The sequence below is a fragment of the Geotrypetes seraphini genome, chromosome 17 (genome assembly GCF_902459505.1).
Source record: "Geotrypetes seraphini chromosome 17, aGeoSer1.1, whole genome shotgun sequence".
NCBI lineage: Eukaryota > Metazoa > Chordata > Amphibia > Gymnophiona > Dermophiidae > Geotrypetes > Geotrypetes seraphini.
The window spans coordinates 9,542,729-9,563,918 of record NC_047100.1 but is presented as its reverse complement, the minus strand read 5'-3'; the positions used below and the strand labels follow the sequence as shown (position 1 = coordinate 9,563,918).

Below are 21,190 nucleotides of genomic sequence, written 5' to 3'. Positions count from 1 at the left end.
TGGAAGAGACATTAATGGAAAGAACAAAAGGGCAGGGAAATTAATTTAAAAAAGTAAAAAAGAGATTAAAATTAAGACGTCAGTTAAATTAAATTTAAGATAAAGTAAAACTTCAGTTAAAAGCATCTTTAAATAGGAAGCATTTTAATTTGCTTTTGAATGATGTTAGATTATTTTCCATTTTTAAATACAACGGAAGAGAATTCCAAATCGTTGGGGCTGTTACCGAAAAAATAGTAGTACGACGTGTGCCAATCATCTTCAATGAAGGGATATTAAGGTTAGATTGGGTTATGGATCTCAAAGATCTTGGTGGGTCATAAGGGATCAATAATCTATCGATGAAAGCTGGAGAATTAGTTTGCATGGTTTTAAATGTTAAAAGAGCTATTTTATAAGTTATCCTATGTGAAATTGGTAACCAGTGGGCATCTTTTAACAGAGGGGTAACATGATCGTACTTTGATGCCTTTGAAATTAACTTAATGGCCGTATTTTGAATTAACTGTAAACGTTTCAAATCCTTATGATATATTCCTTTTAAAAGTGAATTGCAATAGTCTATTTTTGAGATTACAAGTGAATGAATCAGTACGTTAAGGGAACTGGTGTCGAGAAGAGGAGCCAGTGTTCGAATCATTCTTAGTTTGTAAAAGCAGTTTTTGACTAAGGCGCTTATTTGCGGACGGAAAGTAAGCCTGACATGGAATGACCCAGGAGTCCCCCCGAGACCCATCAGTGGAAGTCCTTCTCCAGCAGAAGCCTAGCAGTTTGTAGTGCTTTTTCTGGGCTGTTGACAATGCCAGCCGCCCCCCTGTCCGTCCCCCCCCCCCCCCAACCCAGCTTGGTTTTTATGAAACTGAGCGTGCACAAGGAAGCCCCGCCTCCCTGCACAATAATCAGTTTTCCTTCATGCACGGAAGGGGGGGGGGGGGCTCCCTCATGTATGCTTAGTTGGGCATGTGCAGGGGGTGGCTGGCATGGCAGAAGCCCAGGAAAAGTACTGCTGCCAGGTTTCACATGGAGGAGGGACTTGGGAACCCCCACCAGCAAAAGCAACAGAGAGAGTGCCTCAATTTGGGGAAAAACGATTATGCCACTGCAATGCATGTATGTGACAAGAGGGTGGGGTTTAAGTATGATTTGGGATGGAATAAAGTGGAACTAAAAAGGTTTTGTAAAAGTGCTTGATTTGACTTTCATAACAACATAGTAAATGACGTCAGATAGAGAAAGATCAGTGTGCTCCATCCAGTTTGGCCAGCAGTCACATTCATTCTCAAGGCAACGTTGAAGTAACAAACCAGTAATTATTCATTTTAGTTGCTAAGTAGAGAATGACACGGGGAAAAAATTTGTCCCCGTCCCCGTCCCTGCGACTACTGTCCCCGCAGCATCCATACAAGCCTCAGTACTGCAATATTTAGCTTATTCCTTCCTTATAAATCAAAGTTCCGGCCGCTGAACTAGAGAAAGAGATGTTCAGCTGGCAGGGCTTTGTTTATAAATTTTTATCAACACAACTAATATACTACTTTATCCTAAAGCAAAAAAAAAAAAAAAAAAAAAGAAATAGAAATTTACTTTCTACCTTTGTTGTCTGGTTTCTGCTTTCCTCATCTTCTCCTCGTTCAATTCCTTCCATCCACTGTCTGCCTTCTCTCTGCATCTTCCATTTGCTCTGTTACTGTGCCTCTCCCTTCCATCTCTCGCTCCATACACCCCCAATTGGTCTGGCACCCATCGTCTTCTCTCCGCTCCCCCCATAGTCTGGCATCTCTGTCTTCTTCCTGTCCAGTGTCTTCTCCCCACTCTCTCTTCTCCATTTCCCTTTAGCGTTTTCTCCCCACTCTCTCTTTCCCATTTCTCTTCAGCGTCTTCTCCCCACTCTCTCTTCCCCATTTCCCTTCAGCGCCTGTTACTCTCCACCCCTCTTCAGCATCTGTTCCATTCCTTTCCACCACCACTCTTCCCTCTCGCCATCCCCTTCAGCATCTGTTCCTTTCTACCACCCTTCAGCATCTCTCAAAGCAATACAACCATCTCCCTCTCTCCTTCCCTCTTATCTTCGTGGTGCATTACAATGTAATTTGTTCAAGCCGCTGGAGCCTGCCTGAAGTCGCGTGCATCTGCAGGCGGAAGCTTCTCCTCTGACGCAATTTCTGGCTGCGTCAGAGCAGAAGCTTCTGCCCGCAGATGCACGTGACTTCAGGTACGAAGGTAAGGGGGAGGGAGGGAGATAGATGTGGCTGGTAGGTAAGAAGGAGGAAGGGGGCCCTGCGCATCCCCACCTTAACTATGGAGACAAGGCCATTCACCGCTCCACAGGGCAGTGGATGGCCTTGTCCCTGTACCTGCAGTGAGCACTTTTTCCCCCCACCGTTTCGGCAGGTATCAGCCACTGTGTCATTCTCTATTGCTAAGTTCCAGATTTCTTCCTCTCCCCCCTCCAAGATATGTAAGACCTGTAAGATAATTTGAATGTGGTATAAAACATGCATAATTGCTCCTGATCCTTCTTTCCGCATATAGGACAGAGTAGGGTTGCCAGAGTTTACTATACCCGCCCCAACCTGCACAGTTCTTCCCATCCTCGCCTATTATGCCCCAGTCCCGCCCCCAATCCCACCCTAGCTCCGTCCCCCAGCTGCCTGCTCTCATTAGGTAGGAAGAAATCTGCACATGCTCAGATTTTCTCCTGCCCAATGCGATTTAGAGGAGACTTTTCAAGACCTGGACAAAGTGCTGGATTTTGAAAAGCCATCTGGAACCCTGGACTTGTCCTTAAAAAGGAGGACATGTCCAGGGAAATCCGAACATCTGGTAATCCTAGGACAGAGACTGTAGAAGTCAGTCTTGGATCAGCTACACAGCCCAACTGCTGGAATCACCATCAAAGCTAACTCCAGCCCCTCCCGATGCATCTTGCCTTATATGGAACACAGACCATAGAAGTCTGTCCGGCATCATCTTCCCTTCTCCGCTGCTTGGGCTTCCATTTAAGCACTTCTCCTGTGCATCATGAATGAAGTTATAGTTTTTGAGCTGTCGAGTTTGAGTAGATACTATCCTCTTTCTATTTAGGGATCCTTTGTGTTTACCCCATGCATTTTTGAACTCCATTACTGGTTTTGCCTCCACCACCTCTAAAGTGAGAGCATTTCAGGCATACATCACCCTCTTTGTGAAAAAATATTTCCTGACATTCCTGTCAGCCGTTGGGTGGTGACAGGAATATTGTCTCCGATTAGCCCAAAAAAGTGGGCCAGTCAGGGGCAGGCCGGGGTGGGTAGTTCTTATATGGGTGCTGACGATATTCTGCCGAGGCCTGCACAAGCTAAGCAGGTGAATTTGAGACAGCTTAAAAGCTGTCCTGAATTCACCCATTTAGTTTATGTGGGTCATGGATGAATATTGGCTGGCACCTGCATAAGCTTTTTAAAAAAAAAATCTGAGCCCCCGATGGCATCCTCTTCTTTCCTTCTCCCCTCCTACTCTAGTCAACTTGCAGCCACAAGCCACTCCCCCTCCCCACCCAAAACACCCCTGCTTCCCTTCCCCTATGTATAGGTAGCCCCCCCCCCGGCCTAGCAGTCTCCTTGGTGGTCCAGTGAGGGTCTTTGGTGGCAGAAGCAGAGAATCCCTCTCTTCTGCACCTTGCAGCTCTTGTTCAAAATGGCTGCCGTGACCTCTCACAGCAACTTGCAGCATTTCAGAATGATATAGAATATTAGTCATCCTGCCCCCTTGTGAGAGAACAGATAGGGAAGAAAAAGTTATTAATTTTGGTTATCTGTAGTATGTATTATTGTATCTGGGTTTTAAAATATATATATAAAAATATTGTTTGGTTGATGTAACATAAGGTGCACTGGATCTTTCCAAAGTATTCAAACAATAAGAAGTCATTGTTTCATACAATTAAGATTGCAAAGATATAGTTTGCATTACCCAGCAAGCAGGAGAATTTTAAAATGCTGCTCTTTTATTCTATTCATTAGAGATGAAGTTGAAAATGACTTTCACTGGCTATGACTCCAAGAACAAGCCCAAATTTCTGTTCATGTTTGAAGTGTTTTCTTTTCACTCCCCCGTGGAGCTGCACTAACTGTGAAGCATGGCAATAAAACATGAAGAGGCAAGCGTTTGGAAATGCTTCTCAGCCTGTATTTATAAAGGCACAGGGAGGGGAGGGGGCATCAGGGATTCATACATTGCACACTGTTCTATCCCTTGCCTTCTTTGACTACTGTATTTACTTGAGAAATTTAATTTACACCAATTAATTTGCCAAGAGGATTCTGTTATTAGACGAAGCCATCTTGAATCATTAAGAACAATACTTTATGACAAGAACATTATCATTTGATCAGAATAGAGAATACTTACTTAGACTGTCTCCAGCTGCGATTTCGGATTGTTGATGAGCTCTCCATTCTAGAACTAAACTTTCACCCCATATCTCACATACAGTGGCGTGGTAGTGCAGGGTGGACCGCCCCATACGCCACCTTCGTGGAAGGTGCCGGTACCACTTCCCCTCTCCACCTTTTCCCGTACCTTAAATGGTTGCCGGCATGAGCACCATCTTCCACTCGCTACTCACGCCGGCCTCGGCTCCCTCTCATGTCACTTCCTCATCGCGGGGCCAGAACGGAGCCGAGGCCGGCGTGAGTAGCATCTTCCTCCTTCTGCTTATGCCGGCAAACATTTCAAGAGATACATGGGGCGGGGGCACACAATGCAGCCATGCAGGGCGTCAACCTTCTTCACTTCGCCACTGCTCACATACATTTGTCAATGAAGGCATGGGGGAGAATATACAGCTCCCTACTAATTTTCTAAACCTATTGTTTATTAAACACCCTTTCTTGTGTTTAGCAAACAATAAAATCTGCAGCTATTAATTCCCAGCCCTAAACAAAGGTATGGGTTGTAACCTACTTGGAGAGCATTTACAGCCTAAAATAAAGACAAGGGAGTAACCTACATGTAACGGCAGCCACAGCCCTACATAAAGGTGTGGTGGGGAGCAGCTCTTAATTCTAACTACAGTGTCATTGTGGGCAGTCTAAATGGGATATTTCAGGTTTTATTTGTCGTCCTCTGCTATGTTAATATCAAACTCATTCTCTCACAGAACTTGCCACCATACTAAGGCATGGTTTATTTTGGAAAGCTTTTCTAAAGTGAACCTTCTGCATTCTTTTCCCACCTTGTGCCATGTTGTATTACTGGGGGAATTTTTGCACAAAAGTCTGCCCAGGTAGCAGCGGTGGTGGCTTCCAAGCCAAAAAGATTGTGACACATAATCCCAGCTCGCTCTTTATTCAGCACCATGCTAATCACCCGGCGAGAGGAAGATGAGAACAGACAGACATCTTCTGCCTACTGATTTGAACCGTGTGAGATACCATACATCTGCGCAGTTCAAATCAGCAGTCTGTGTCCAGGTAACAAAGGAAGAGTACATGGCTTGATATTTAATTTCTAAGAGCAACCAAACAATTGACCGCAATGAATCCACAGAAGGGTGAAAGACAAAGAAAACTGTAGAGTCTGATAGTACTGATGCAGGCTTTGTTAAAACAAGAGGGTAATCCACAATTTTAAAGGAATAAAGTTCATCCACAACTTAGGGAATTGAAAAGGACCCAACAAAGTCTGTGTTTTGACCAAAAATGGTCTTCTTCAGGGGTCCCAATTGGTCTCTCCTAGGATTTTGTGGGTGTAGGTTGATTGTACTCCTCAAGCAAGTGACTTGATATCTATTTCTTTTAGGTATTTATAAACTGCATATCAAGGTTACCTAAGCAGTTTACAGTCAGGTACTCAAGCATTTTCCCTATCTGTCTTGGTGGGTTCATAGAAACAATGGAGGATTAAGTGACTTGCCAGAGTCACAAGGAACAGTGTGGGATTTGAACCCATAACCTCAGGGTGCTGAGGCTATAGCTCTAACCACATCTTCCTCCATATACTTCAATTTTCTTGCTCCTCATGTCATTCAATTGGCATGGGGCAGAGAATAAATTGAAGTGTGTACCAGAGTAGAGAAAAGAGAGCAAGCTGGGGCATTGCAGTGTGGGGCTGTATATCTGGGGGGGGGGGGGGTTATAACAGAGAGAAAATTGGAGAGGAGCAGATACAACTGGGAGGGGGGAGAAATAACTGAGGGGGTATGCAGAGGACAGGATGGAGAATTCAGGGGGAGCAAAAGGTGGGAGAGGCTGGTGGTCTTGTTTGGAGAATGGGGAGTGCATGGAGAAACTGGGAAACTTGCTGTGCATGTGAGAGAGAGAGATAACTAGGGATAGCAGAGAACGAGAGCTAGGCATAGGGCACGAGAGGACATGTGAGAAGCAAAAGCACAGAAAGCTGAAAGGTGTCCATCCTGGAGACAGAGCAGAAAAAATGGTTGTTCAATCTACTGAAGAAGAGAGATCAAGCATATGGAGGGGTTCAAGCTAATCTGGGAAGAGAAACAGCTGGTGAAGGTTGAGATTGCTGAAGAGGATCAAGCCTGAGGAGAGAGAAAATTGGAAGTGGGTGTCAGGCCTTATGATGAGCAAATTCTGCACTAAAAATTACAAACACAATGAAATGAAAGAAAGAAGCACAACTGCTTGACCTGGGGGAGGGAAGGGAGGAAGAGAGCTGCTGGATATTAGGGAAGGGAAAAGAATATAGCAGAAACCTATTAGACCTTGAGGGAGGGGGTAGTAAGGAAGGGGAAGAAGGAGAGCTGATGAACTTGGTGGGGAGGGAAGAAGAAGGAAGAGAGAAGAAGAGCTGCGTGCATCTGGTAGCACTATAGAAATAAATAGTAGTAGTAGTAGTAGTAGACTTGGGGAGATGAAAAGAAAAGATAGAAGGGTGCTGCTGGACTTGGGAGTTGAGAGAAGGGAAGGGAAAGAAAGGGAGATGGAACGTTGCTGGGCTTAGAGGAAATAGATAAGGGGAGAAGAATTACTAGAACTGGAAGGGGGAAGGGGAGGGAAAGAGAAATTGGTGGCATGAAGGAGTATTAGAGAGACACACATTGTTGGGGATGGATAACATTGGTACACATTGGTTGGTGTTATGACCTTATGCGGAAACACGTAAGCCAAGTAAGTGTGGCAGGAGGATGCCAACCTTTGGGGGTGCATGCTTACCTGGCTTATCATGCTGTATGTTCTGTACCTTCTAACAGGAAGTAATCAGAGAAGGTGGGGCACCACAGTCCTGGAGTGCAGGCCTGTGGAGGAAGACCTCATGTTGACAGTGGTGGACCTGGGGAAAAGATTGCAGTAGTGGGGAGAGGGGAGAGAGGTGCCAGCAACCCTAGTTCTGTCCATTATATGAAACGTAAGAGCCTTACTGGGCCAGACCAATGGTCCATTTAGTCCAGTATCCCTTCATCACAGTAGCCAATCCAGATCACAAGTACCTGGCAAAACCCCAAATAATAGCAACATTCCATGCTACCGATTCAGGGCAAGCAGTGGTTTCCCCCATGTTTGTTTCAATAATAGACTATGGACTTTTCCTCCAGGAAATTGTCTAAACTTTTCTTAAAACCAGCTACGTTAACTGTTCTTACCAGAACCTCTGGCAATGCGTCCCTTGTATGGAAAGATATTTGTCAGCTCTCTTTATCCCTTTTGGACCCAAAACAGTTCTGACTTAAAAATTAGCAAATACCGTTATAGTGTGTTTTGGGTCAGGGGGCTAATGTTGGTGTGTGTAGATGTTAATAGAGGTGTGTCTTCTTCACCAGTGTTTCTGATTCTTCTTTGTGTCTGTTTACCTACCATCTTCTCAAGTCCAAGTTATTGGAGGTAAGGAAATGCTTTTGAAATGGAATCCCCCCCAGTTCTACAATCTCTCTTTCCTACAGCGAAGAAATAGAGATTTTTGGGAGAGGTTTCATGCTCTGAAAACACTGACTACAGAAAGGGTGGTAGATGCGTGGAACAGACTCCCGGAAGAGGTGGTGGAGACAGAGACCGTGTCTGAATTCAAGAAAGCCTGGGATAGGCACATGGGATCTCTTAGAGAGAGGAAGAGATAATGGTTACTGTGGATGGACAGACTGGATGGGTCATTTGGCCTTTATCTTACTATGTTTCTATACATACGCTTGTATCACAGTATCAAATTTATATAAATATTTTTTGTGTAAAATTTGTTTATTATATATACATAGAGCTCAGACCCACAACCTATTAGTGTTCAAGTGAAATGAACCGAACATTGGCTGCCAACAGACCATCATAGCACCAGTAATGTCTATACCACCACAGTCAATCTAATATTTATATCCAGGCTAATAACAAACAAAGCCACTTATCTTTGGAGGTGGTAGAAATCAGATGGTCGCAGACCTGGCAGCTCTTTGGTTCTAAAGTGATAGTGCTACACCATTAAAACTCCTGAAGCCGAGAAACAGAAGTCTCCCGTCTCCCCCCCCCCCCCCCCGACTCGAGTTTCGCAACAAGCATGCTTCCGCAGGAGAATTCTAAAACATAAAAACAATAATAATAATCATCATCTATGTGCGTCATCACACAAACTCTCCATAGCCAATCTACTATACTAACATCATTAACCTAATCTCATCCTTGTATATAAATACCTTCTGACGACCCCATTTGTACAGAAAAAACAAACCGACCAAGCTCAGCAGGCAATAACCGAAAAAGCCACGCCAACTCCCTCCAAAGAATTTAGGAGGGAAGCCAATGCCACTTCCTTAAAGCTCGTAGCTACACCCCTTGGGGTGGCAATATACTCACCATAGAGCTGCCAGGTCTGCGACCATCTGATTTCTACCACCTCCAAAGATAAGTGGCTTTGTTTGTAATTAGCCTAGATATAAATATTAGATTGACTGTGGTGGTATAGACATTACTGGTGCTATGATGGTCTGTTGGCAGCCAATGTTCGGTTCATTTCACTTGAACACCAATAGGTTGTGGGTCTGAACTCTATGTATATATAATAAACAAATTTTACACATTCTGTATTAATGCTCAATTCTGTCTGAAAACAGACTGCACTTGACTCAAATCCCCCAGCTGTGGTTTTCATTTTTGACAGCTGACTTGGTCCTTTTGACTATTTGGTACATGAATTGAGTTTTCTTGACAGATTTTCGCTGGCTGTAGCTCCACTTGATTTTTCCTGAGGAAGCCAAAAGCTGAAAACAGTTTTGCTGTGTTTAGAAAAAAAAAAAAAAAAAAATTGCTTGAACTCACCATGAAAGAATCTGTTGTGGTTTCATTGGCAGGATAAGGAGAGAACAGATTGAGAAATAAATTGTGTGATTTCTCAAGGAGAAAACAGGTTAGTTTCACTGCCATGACCCTAAAGGAAAGTTTAGTAGTCATTTGGGGTAAATTGCTCTGGTAAGCATATTAATCCTGGAGATGTGTGTGATAATTTATATGAGCTTTCAATACCAGGGGTGTGCATGGGGAAAGACTGCTGTTTTTGTTATTTTTCTTTTCATTAACTTGTTTTCAGATTGTTTTTCATGTTGTTTTGTTTCTATTTTGTGCATGCTGAGACTATTTTGAATGAGCTACAAGACGGGAGAACAATGAAATGAAGTTTTGATGGGGGGGGGGGATGATGTGTTGGATGGGGATGAAATAATGAGTGTCGCTGTGATTTCTCAGTTGTTTTAAAAATGACAGCAGGTCCATAATTAAGATCATACAGGTTCCTGCAGACATCTTCAAAGCTCGTGAACACAATATTTGGATAATTGGAAAGATTACAGTTTGCAAAGAGCCCTATTTTGGATGAGGGTAACAAGGGATATACAAAGGCAAGAGAAACAAATCATCATTATACAAGGATTATAGTGCCAACCCTGGATTAATATGCTTTTTCACTTCAAAATGTCCAGGATACTTCAAAACATTTGACTTTTTCAAATCTTAAAGGGCTTCAGTGGTACCACTTAGAGCTCTAAGATGCACCCACCAAAAATAGCTGGGGCAAGTGGCTTTCGGCTGATAAGGTAAGCTAGAGCTTGTTTGATGTAACATAGTAAATGACGGCAGATAAAGACCTGCCCATTAAAAATACATGATTAAATTAACTTGTCTCTTCTTTGGATATTTCTGGGCCATAGACTGTAAAGTCCACCTCGGATTGTCCTAGGTTCTAACTGTTGAAGTTGCCATCTAATCAAGCCATTGTGACATCACTGCTGAGGTTGGCTCTTAGGCATTGGTGGAATGAAGCATTATGACATCACAATCTCAGCTCTGGAATGTTGCTACTCGTTGGGTTTCATCCAGTTAACATAGTAAATGATGGCAGATAAAGACCTGAATGGTCCACCCAGTCAATCCATTAGTTATACCCATCACAAATACATGATTAAATTAACTTGTCTCTTCTTTGATATTTCTGGGTCACAGACTGTAAAGTCCACCTGGTATTGTCTTAGGTTCCAAATGCTGAAGTTGCCGTCCAAGCTCATGTCAGCCTATCCAACCATCCCGTTGTTTGCAGGACATCTACCGTAAAGTCTGGCCAGTAACATCCTCATGTTCCAAGTTAGTGGAGTTCCCATTAATGCCCACCCCAGCCCAATCCCATGGTGTTTTAGGAGAGTTCCTTGATAAAGCCAAGTTTAGGCGAAACATGCTGGATATGTTCTCTCTAGCCGAAGGACCAAACCTTTAAGCTAAGAAGTCGGTTTAAGTAATTTAAGCATATATTCCATTAAAAGCATATATAAAAGGAACAATCTAGAAAATTTACACCTCAATTCTGTCGAGATTGTTTCAGTTTATTTAAGGCAATTCTAGGTACTTTATTGTTGAAAGCTATGAGTAATATCACAATATTGTAAGGACTAATGACGAGGTGGGTGAATAAATCTTAGAGCAATGAGAGATATCAAGCTCTAAGAGATACCGCTGAAGCCTTTTCAGAATTGAAAAAGTCAAAAGTTTTGAAGTATCCTGAGCATTTTGAAGTGAGAAGGTGAACTTGGGATAAAGAACTGACATCTTGTATAGTATATCAGTGTTCTTCAACCACCGGTCCATGGACCAGTGCTGGTCCACAGAAATTTCCTGCCGGTCCACAGGGCCAGCACGTGCATCAGGCCCAAAACAATGTTCTTCAACCGCCGGTCCACGGTGCGATCGATGCGGCGTTATCTTCGAGCCAGCTCCCTCTTCCTAACTGATTCAGTGCACAAAGCCACGAGCAGTGGCTCCTACAGGCGTCCTGCGCCTGAACCAGAAGCCTTCTCTCTGATGTTGCAACGTCAGAGGGAAGGCTTCCAGATGAGGCACGGGACGTGCAAGGTGCAATTAGTACTATTACGGGGGCAAGGTCTGGGGTGGAGATTGGGTAGAGATGGGTGGGGTCTGGCCCATGACTTAGCCCAGTATTCTTCAACCGCCGGTTCACGGACCGATGCCGGTCCACAGAATAATTCTTTTATTTCTGCTGGTCCATAGGTGTAAAAAGGTTGAAAAACACTGTAGTATATGGTTTCCAATACCAAATAGCCAACAAATGAACTATATCCTACATGCGGCAGAAGCGCTCTCTCAAACCAGCTAAATCATGCACAAATACGGAGTGAAATGGAAGGTCTCTTATATAATTTGAATTGCATAGCTGTTAAATAGGCTTATAAATGTTATGATCACAGAGATCCCCCCGAGCCCATTCCAACTTGTCAAAATAGTTTATAATATATATCACTTTGCAAAGGTGCAAAATAAATGGCACACAGTGTCATAAAGGGGTCAATTCTAGGTAGATGCCAAAATGCTGGCACTAACCCCCAATTTCAATAAATAGTGGCTAAAGATAGGGACAGTTATAAGAATAGAGCTATTGACTCACAACTAATACTAATAATAGGCACTCTAGCGCAGTGTTTTTCAACCTTTTTACACCTGTGAACCAGCAGAAATAAAAGAATTATTTTGTGGACCGGCAAACTACTAGGACTAAAATTTAAAACCCCCGTTTCCGCTCCATCTCCGCGAGCTTGGTCACCTCAGTAACTATAGAAAAATAGACAAATATAGTGCAAAATATAGACAGCAGATATAAATTCTCAACACTGACACATTTTAATCACTAAATTGAAAATAAAATCATTTTTCCTACCTTTGCTGTCTGGTGATTTCATGAGTCTCTGGTTGCGTTTCTTCTGTCTGTGTATCCTTTCTTTCATTTCTTTCTTTCTGCACTCAGGCCCAAGAATTGTCCCTTTCTATTCCCTCCCTCTTTCCTTCCTATGTCCTTAGTGCCCCCAGTGCCTCCTTCCCATGTCTTTAGTGCCCCCTTCCCATGTCTTTAGTGTCCCCAGTGCCTCCTTCCCTTGTCCTTAGTGCCCCTTCCTGTCTATAGTGCCCCCTTCCCATGTCTTTAGTGCCCCCAGTGCCTCCTTCCCTTGTCCTTAGTGCCCCTTCCTGTCTTTAGTGCCCCCAGTGCCTCCTTCCCATGTCTTTAGTGCCCCCAGTGCCTCCTTCCCATGTCCTTAGTGCCCCTTCCTGTCTTTAGTGCCCCCAGTGCATCCTTCCCATGTCCTTAGTGCCCCTTCCTGTCTTTAGTGCCCCCAGTGCATCCTTCCCGGCGGTTGAAGAACAGTGCTCTAGCATATCAAGGGGAGAGGGTAGCGGGGGTGGTTCACTGATTTGCAGGCAGTGTGTGTTGGGGGGGTACATGAAGTGGTTATAGCGCTGTGGTCTGCATGCGCACTACCATCAAATTCCACTGGCCTGGCCCCCCCTCCCCCTTTGATGTCAATTTCCTGTTCCAGGGAAGGGGACCAGCAGAGCCAAAGGCTGCAAACATGCGGACTGCAGCCCCATGACCGCAACCGCCTGGAAGAAGGAGGTGCTCCACCCCAAGTGGCCTCCAAGCCTCCCCTCCATGTTCCAGTAGGTTGGGTTAGTTCAAATTGGAATTATGTATATGTGGTTTTAAAAATGTATAGTTTTTTTATTTCTGTATTTTGCCTAGAAATTTCTGATAGGCGACTATATCAAATTTTAATAAACTAAAGAAAACTAAACTAAAGATGATTTGGGGGTTAACAAGTGCTCATTAGTGTCAATTTGCCATTGTACAGGTAACAGGCATATTGCTTATGGAATAATAGCGAACATCTAACTTCTCTAACATGGGAGGGGCATAGGCATGTCATAATCCAAAACACCGCCTTCATGCGAATATTCAACGCAAAATAATCTGACCACATATCTCTGTATTATTTCAAACTTCATTGGCTGAAAATGGAAAAACAAGTTCTTTTCAAATTTGGCCGTCTCTTTTACAAAGCACTCAACAGATTACTACCCTCCTACCTTACTACCCATTTTTGCTTCTCCAGACCAGGTCGAACCACAAGACCACGCCCATTTTTCCCTTTCCACCAGTTTAAGGTTTTACCCACAAAATATTTGTGTCCAAACTCATTGCCTATCAAGCTGCTTCAAGAGACCCAGATTGAAGCCATTGAGTTTGCTCCTCAACCTCATATATGCATTTTAGAAAATCCTTAAAAATGTCTCTTTTCTCAAAATAAAACAATCCTATTTTAAAATAACTTTTCCTGTTACTGAAAATTCTTCCACTCTTTCATTCTTTTACTCCTTATGTTACAAATTTTATTTGCTATATCCTTGTAACTGCTTAGAACTGTAAGGCTTAAGCGGTATATAAATAACTAATTATGTTACGTTCTAATTATTCTTGCAGGCTTTACGTAATAGTTGCATTTATGCACTCAATTGCCGCATTTAGATGTCACCATTCACATCAGTCAAAGCAAAAGGTCTCAAACAAAATATTACCCACAATGGCTTAATAAACAAGAAAAAAGGTGGTAATAATCAACCAAATAATGTGGTACCTTGGTTTGCAAGCATAATTCGTTCCAGATGCATGCTCGTAATCCAAAGCGCTTGTATATCAAAGTGAATTTCCCCATAGGAAATAATGAATACTCGGACGATTCTTCCACACCCCAAAAACTTTAATATAAAATACTGTATGTACTTGTATTGCAAGACCTCGCTTGTTTAGAACAATCACTACACTCCTGCAGCGTCACAGAGAGAACCATCAGCTCAGTGTATAATGTATGTACTTGTATTGCAAGACTTTGCTTGTTTATCAAGTTAAAATTTAATAAAATGCTTTGCTTGTCTTGCAAAACACTTGCATACCAAGTTACTTGCAATCCAAGATTTTACTGCAATATCAAATGTCTAATGTAAACTGCAAAAAACTGCCTCTTTAAATATAACAAAAAAGTATAATAATACTAATAATAGAGGAGGATATAATGATCCTTGTGTTATTACGACGGCCTTCTCCTCCTTTATTAGCATTATTATACTTTATTTCTTATATTTAAGGAGGTAGTTTTTTGAAGTTTACATTAGACATTTGATACTATTTGGTTATTACACCATTCACATCAGTACCATGTGGTTGCGCCTAAAATTTGTTTCCTAACTGTGGACTTAACACTAGTATTTTAGAACAGGTTTGGCGTGCAACTCTGCCATTATAGAATACTAGATTAGCGCCCAGTTTTTTGATGCCTAAATCTAAAGAATTTGCATAGAATTTACCCTAAGAGCCATTCTATGTTTAAATCTATTTTATTCATTTTCACATCAAAGATCAAAAAAAAAAAAAAGAACACTTTGATACAGGCAACTAAATACGTTCAAGAAATTATTATCAAATCATAAATTCCAGTACAATGATCATAGTCCACAATAAGGGAGAGTGAAACCATACACAATCAAGGGTAGTTGAATTAAAGAAAAACTAAACTCGGTCATATTTACATATGCCTCAAATATACAGGGTTATTTGGTTAATTACATTAGGGCCTAAGTGGTTGAAATTATAGAGGGGTTGGGTTGGGAGCCTTAATGGCAGCCTTACCTTCCAAGAAAAATTGCAATTGTTCTGGATCATAAAAGATATACTTATTTGTTTGATAGGTAATACAACATTTACAAGGGAACCTAAGTTGGAAGGTTGCTCCCAAAGCCAAAACTGACTGACGAAATGTCAGAAAATTTTTACGTCTAAGCTGCGTCCACTTTGAGACATCAGGAAAAATTGCAATTTTGTGATTGTAAAATTCAACACTTTCAGTTCTATAATAGAGGCGGAGAAGAGCTTCTTTATCTTGTAAGAAAACAAAAGTTACTAGTAAAGTGGCTCTCGCTGAAATCTCAATCCGTGAAGATTCTAACATCCCAGTGAGGTCTAATTCTCCGGGATGAATAGTTGACTTGTCCTGACTGCCTCTGCCGGTTCTGCTCCGGAAGAAGCAAGTGACGTCGGAGGAGGGTGGACTGGCAGACGCAGGGAACTGAGGCAAGGTCCCGCGATGACTGCGTCTGACGGTCCCCCCCCCCCGACGTCACTTACATCTTCCTGAGCAAAGCGGGCAGTTGCAGTCATCGTGGGACCTTCCCGTCCTTCATCGCGGCTGCTGACTCAAGTCGGGGGGGGGGACCGGGGGCCGCGCTGAGCTGCAGGTCCTTCAAGGGGGAGGCTATGCCAGCTCACGGGGGCCCCGGGCAACTGCCCTATTTGCGCCCCCCCCCCGAGTCTCGGTGACCTATATGTTACCACTGTTCGGGTATTTTCAACCTTCCAAAGTATCTAGATCAATGCTGTCTTGTTAAAATGTTTATTTATTTTATTTTTCCTCTATCTCTACTTTTCACTTCTCTAGACCTAAGCAGTGCCTTTGACCTGGTCGACCACACCATACTCCTCGAATGCCTGGCACACATTGGCATATCCGATCAGGTCCTCAACTGGTTCCAGGGGTTCCTAAAAAATAGATCCTACAAGGTACTCAAGGACAACAATATCTCACATAGCTGGGACAACACCTGTGGCGTCCCGCAGGGCTCCCCCCTATCCCCCACTCTATTCAACATCTACCTGGCCTCCCTAGGCAACCTCCTTCACACTCTCAAACTCAAATTTTTCATCTATGCAGACGACATCACAATAGCCATCCCCCTTACCAATTTCACACCAGAACTACTTGACTACATTACAAATATTTTCAAACAGATTGAACGTTGGATGCTATCGTTCAGGCTGAAACTAAACCCGGACAAAACAAAATTTTTTCTAGCCACCCCCAAGGAAAAAATCAAAAACACCACAATTCATCTGAAAGGAATGACCTTCCCCCTAGAACCCACCTTAAAAATACTGGGAGTCATCCTAGACAAAAACCTATCCTTAGAAAACAACACAGACCTCATTGTCAGGAAATGTTTCATGGTACTTTGGAAACTCCGTACCATAAAAAAATTCTTCAACAACACCTCCTTCCGCCTACTAGTACAATCCTCCATTCTCAGCATTCTGGACTACTGCAACATTATCTATCTGAGCGCCACAAAGAAAACCACCAGGAGACTAAAAACGATCCAAAACACCGCCATTCGCCTCATCTATGGCCTGAAGAAATGGGAACACATCACCCCATACTACAACCAACTTCACTGGCTGCAATTCGAATCCAGAGTGCTTTTCAAATTCGCATGCATTTGCTACAAATCGATAAATGGTCTTTCGCCAAGATACATCACTCCCCACTTAAATCTTCACTGCACCAACAAGAAATCCCGCAGAATTCAGCTGTTCGCATTCCCTTCGCCAAAGCTTTGTCAACTCAAAAGATTCCTAGATAAAACCCTCGCCTTCCAAGCAGCCAAGATAAACCCATGGCTAGCCCAAATGATACTCGAGGCCCCCACCTACCTCGACTTCAGAAAATCACTCAAAACCTACCTTTTCAGCAAACAAGACCCTTAACCGACCCTTCAGATATTCTCAGGGCCCCCTACCCGACTCTTCCCCTTCACGATAGCTCCTATCTCCCCCTGCTTCTCCTACCCACTTCCTTCCTCATCCACCAAGTCTGACCAAATCCGTTGTAAATCCGATAAATTTGTTGTAATTCTGCCCTCTTCATCTACGAAGTTGGCTAAACTTGTTGTAAATTTCCCTTTTCATCTGCCAAGTTTTGGCTACAGTTGTTGTAAATCCGATAAATTTGTTGTAAATCTACAAGTCTATGCGGATCCTAATCTAATTTAATGTAAACCGCCTAGAACTCGCTGGGTATGGCGGTATATAAGAATAAAATTATTATTTATTATTATTATTACCCTCCAGGTACTTTAGTTAGATTGTGAGCCTTCGGGACAGTAAGGGAATTTTTTTCAAGTACCTTTCTTATTTCTAATCTTAATGTATATTTTTTGTAAACCGCTTAGAACCTAACGGATGTAGCGGTATATAAGAAATAAATGACATTACATTACATTTTGGGGACGGCCACGCGCTGCGCTCGAGCGTTCAGAGCAACACTTTTCCCAGACTGCTCAGAGGAGGAAGGAGCCCGCCAAAAGCGCTGAGGATTTCTGTGGAGAGTAGACGTCACTGGGAAGAATCATTTCTCCTCACAAAAAAACAAAAACAAAACCCAAACCCCAGAACAGGACGACTTGCTTAAATCCCTCACGGTGTCACTTTCTTTCCACCGCTGCTTTTCCCCGCGCGCCTGAAGGGAAAGACACGAGTCCTGCCACGAGCGAGACCGAGGCGCGGCTGCTCCCGCAATTCAATCCGGCTTATTAAAAGCGATACTTTCCGCGAGGGAAGGCGCATCGTCAGACCAGAGCCCTCCCCTCCCCCCCCCCCCCCGGCTGCAGCCGTCCAAGAGCAGCTTCCTAGACCTGCTGTGCCAGTGCAACAGGATCTCTCTCCGGCCACCAGCGAAGTGAGAGAGAGGAAGGGAGAGATCGCATCGAGCCGATCGGACTGTGCCGGCTAATCCCCCCCCTCCTCCTCCTGTCAGCCGCCGCTTCGCCCCAGTAGAACTCGGGCGAGAGGCCACCGTGAGCATGGCGAAGCCCAGGAGGCCCCCCGGGCAGCCCTGACTCCGCGGGATTCCTGGCACTTCGCGCCCTTATTTATTTATTTTTTTTTTTGGGGGGGGGGGGGCGCTATGGAGAGCGCGGCGGAGAACCCGAGCAAGGCTGCCGAGTACCTGAGCGAGCTGAACAAGATCGTGGCGGCGCAGCAGGAGCTGCTGGAGAAGCAGAGGCGGCGGATCGACGAGCTGGAGCGGCAAGTGGCCAAGCTGTACCGCGACAACGCCTGCCTGCAGGACGAGCACCGCCGGCACCTGGCCGCGTGCCGCCCGCGCCAGCCCTCGCCGCGGGGGGCCATCCGGGAGAAGCGCGAAAAGTAAGGAGCTCCCGCCCGGGGTTAAGTGTCTGCGCAGTGGAAGAGGCCGAGTGACCTAGAGAGCAGGTGCTGTGAGGAAAACCGCTGCCAGGTCTGCAGAGCCCAGTGAAGCAGGACCGGTTTTGCATCTCTCAATCTGCCGGTGCATTTTTTTTTGCGATGTCGGAGAACAAACCCAGGGTGACTTTATTATAAATCATTAAAAAAAAAAAAAAAAAAACAACCCCACAAGAGAAGTCCACTTTCAAAATGTCCCAGGCACTAAGAAAGTCTCTTAGAAAGGGGGATTCTCGTGTGCTTTTACGGGTTGTTCTCTGACATCTCCCTTGCCTCCTTGCTACATTTTTCAGGCAAATTCTTCTTTCTCCCCTCTTTTCTCGGGGCATTTTTAATAGCACAATATAGCATGCCCTTAAAGTCTCCCAGTGTATCCCTGGGAAAGTGCAAAACACAGATTTTTCATAGCATGACCTCTGATTTATTTGTTATCTGGTCGGAGGGTGCCACTTTGTCACTTCATATAATATCATCTGTGCCATAACTATAGGTCCATATTTCAGATGAAGCCCAAACCACATAAGTGCATCTTCTAATGGCTCCCCCACCCCCTTATTATTTAATAGCGAAGAAGAGGCAGCCGATGAATTGGCAGTTTTTTTTTTAAGTTCACAAAATTGCACCTTAGCTGCGTCCTGTAGAGTTTCTTATTCTACGGAGGCGGCCCTGTCACTTTTTTTTTTTTATTTTTTTAAAATAGTTTAGAAAGGCATGTCTGTGCTCTTTCCCCTTGCGAAAAGTTCAGAACTGGCACTCGCAGATTTACATTGACAAGATGCAAAACAAAAATAAATCCACCTTCTCTGGCAGTGAGATTTAATGCTCACCAGAGAGGTTGCTTTTGCTAAAGGAACACTTTGAATGAACTGCACTGTTTGTTGAACGCCTGATTGACGTCATACATCTAGGATTATAGCCCTATACAGCATGCGGGGAGTTCTCGGTAATTACACAGGTTATTGTTAACTGCAGAGGATTTTACATTTGCCGTTTTCTTGTCAGGTTTTGGAAGCACTGCAGTGATAACGAAACGAAAAATCCCTATGATAGGAGGCTTGCGCCAGAAGACGTATGAGGAGAGACTGGAAGCCCTGAATATGTATACCCTAGAGGAAAGGAGAGACAGGGGAGATATGATTCAGATGTTCAAATACTTAAAGGGTATTAACGTAGAACAAAATTTTTTCCAGAGAAAGGAAAATGGTAAAACCAGAGGACATAATTTGAGGTTGAGGGGTGGTAGATTCAGGGGCAATGTTAGGAAATTCTACTTTACGGAGAGGGTGGTGGATGCCTGGAATGCGCTCCCGAGAGAGGTGGTGGAGAGTAAAACTGTGACTGAGTTCAAAGAAGCGTGGGATGAACACAGAAGATTTAGAATCAGAAAATAATATTAAAGATTGAACTAAGGCCAGTTACTGGGCAGACTTGCACGGTCTGTGTCTGTGTATGGCCGTTTGGTGGAGGATGGGCAGGGGAGGGCTTCAATGGCTGGGAGGGTGTAGATGGGCTGGAGTAAGTCTTAACAGAGATTTCGGCAGTTGGAACCCAAGCACAGTACCGGGTAAAGCTTTGGATTCTTGCCCAGAAATAGCTAAGAAGAAAAAAAAAAAAAAAATTATTTAAATTGGGCAGACTGGATGGACCATTCGGGTCTTTATCTGCCGTCATCTACTATGTTACTATGTTACTAATTTGCAGGGCAGGGTGGGGGGAAGGTGAAAAAGGCCAGAATCGCTTTAAGTAGACTATGCAGTAGGAGGTGTGTTTTGGTCTCTCTCGAATTGTTTTGATGGCTTGAAACCTGAAAATTGCTCAACTCGGTTATTTTTGATCACTTCCTGCTTATGCTAAAGATAGTACTCGATTGAATCCACTGAAATGAGTGGGCAGGCATTGTATTCCAATGATATTGCAAACTGCAAAGGGATTTCTCCTGATGTATATTATTCTACAAGCTGGTTAAACTGATTGCTCCAGATAGAGATCCCTTTGGGGAATGAGAAAATTACTTTTTAAGTAAACACTGCATGCAGCTTTCTACAGTAAATAATCTGTTTGTTTTCTAAGGTTTGTTTTTAGCTTTAGAACTGTTTACCACTCTGTATTCTAAAAAAAAAAAAAAAAAGTGGGTTTCCAAAAAGTTTTCCTTCTTTAATTCAGGTTTTAAGTTGAATAATAATTTAGCAGTACAGTTGAACAATAATTTTCAATGTTTTAAGATATTTGTCTTCCTTGTTTTGGCAGTGACTATTACCTCAATGTGCTGCAAGTGGGTTTGGATGATAAAGTTCCTACTTGTTAGAGATATTTCTGCTAGATTAGGAATGACTGATTACAATATAGCTTTTATTTTATGAAGTTTTCTTTCATGCAGTTTGCAAACCATTTCTTCGAGCTGTGTTGACTAGTCTGAGGATTTGAAATCTGCTAAGTTGATTTGATGTTGGGGATCAGAATTAATCAGAGATATTTATTGATGATTTACAAGCTTTCAGAAGTTTTGCACATTATATGCAGCCCGTCTTGTGAGAATCTGCAACCTTCACTGAAGAAGACCAGTTGCCACACAGGTGTAACGCTAAACCATATCATGTTACATTAATTTCAATTTCACTTAAATGGATATAATGTAGGGATAAAGGGGGGTGTCCAGTGACATAGCTGGGACTCAGTGGGTCCTGGGCGCCAGGTCCAAGATGGCCCCCTGCAGGCTTGGTACTTCTCACCCTCCTGCTGGGTCCTCCAAACACTACAGCAGCAGAGAAAGTATTAAAGGCTGTCTCTGGATGGCAGGGCCTTTCCTCTGCCATGTCCCACCCACAGGAAGTTGTATCAGAGCAGTGGG

General features: G+C 43.5%; 1 protein-coding gene across 6 annotated transcripts in view; it reads left to right on the top strand.

The window, feature by feature from the left end:
* Nucleotides 1-17,737: 17,737 nt before the first annotated feature.
* The window catches only part of IQSEC1 (IQ motif and Sec7 domain ArfGEF 1), an 819,058-nt gene continuing 815,605 nt past the window's right edge, over nt 17,738-21,190 (top strand). For 2 of the 6 annotated variants that reach the window (XM_033926775.1, XM_033926783.1), the window contains exon 1: nt 17,739-18,285. In XM_033926775.1, the coding sequence (XP_033782666.1) occupies nt 18,044-18,285 (242 nt within the window). In that variant the 5' untranslated portion in view covers nt 17,739-18,043. Of the gene's footprint in view, nt 18,286-21,190 lie in introns of all 6 variants that reach the window. The other 4 variants (XM_033926776.1, XM_033926784.1, XM_033926777.1 and 1 more) reach the window with 3 other exon arrangements.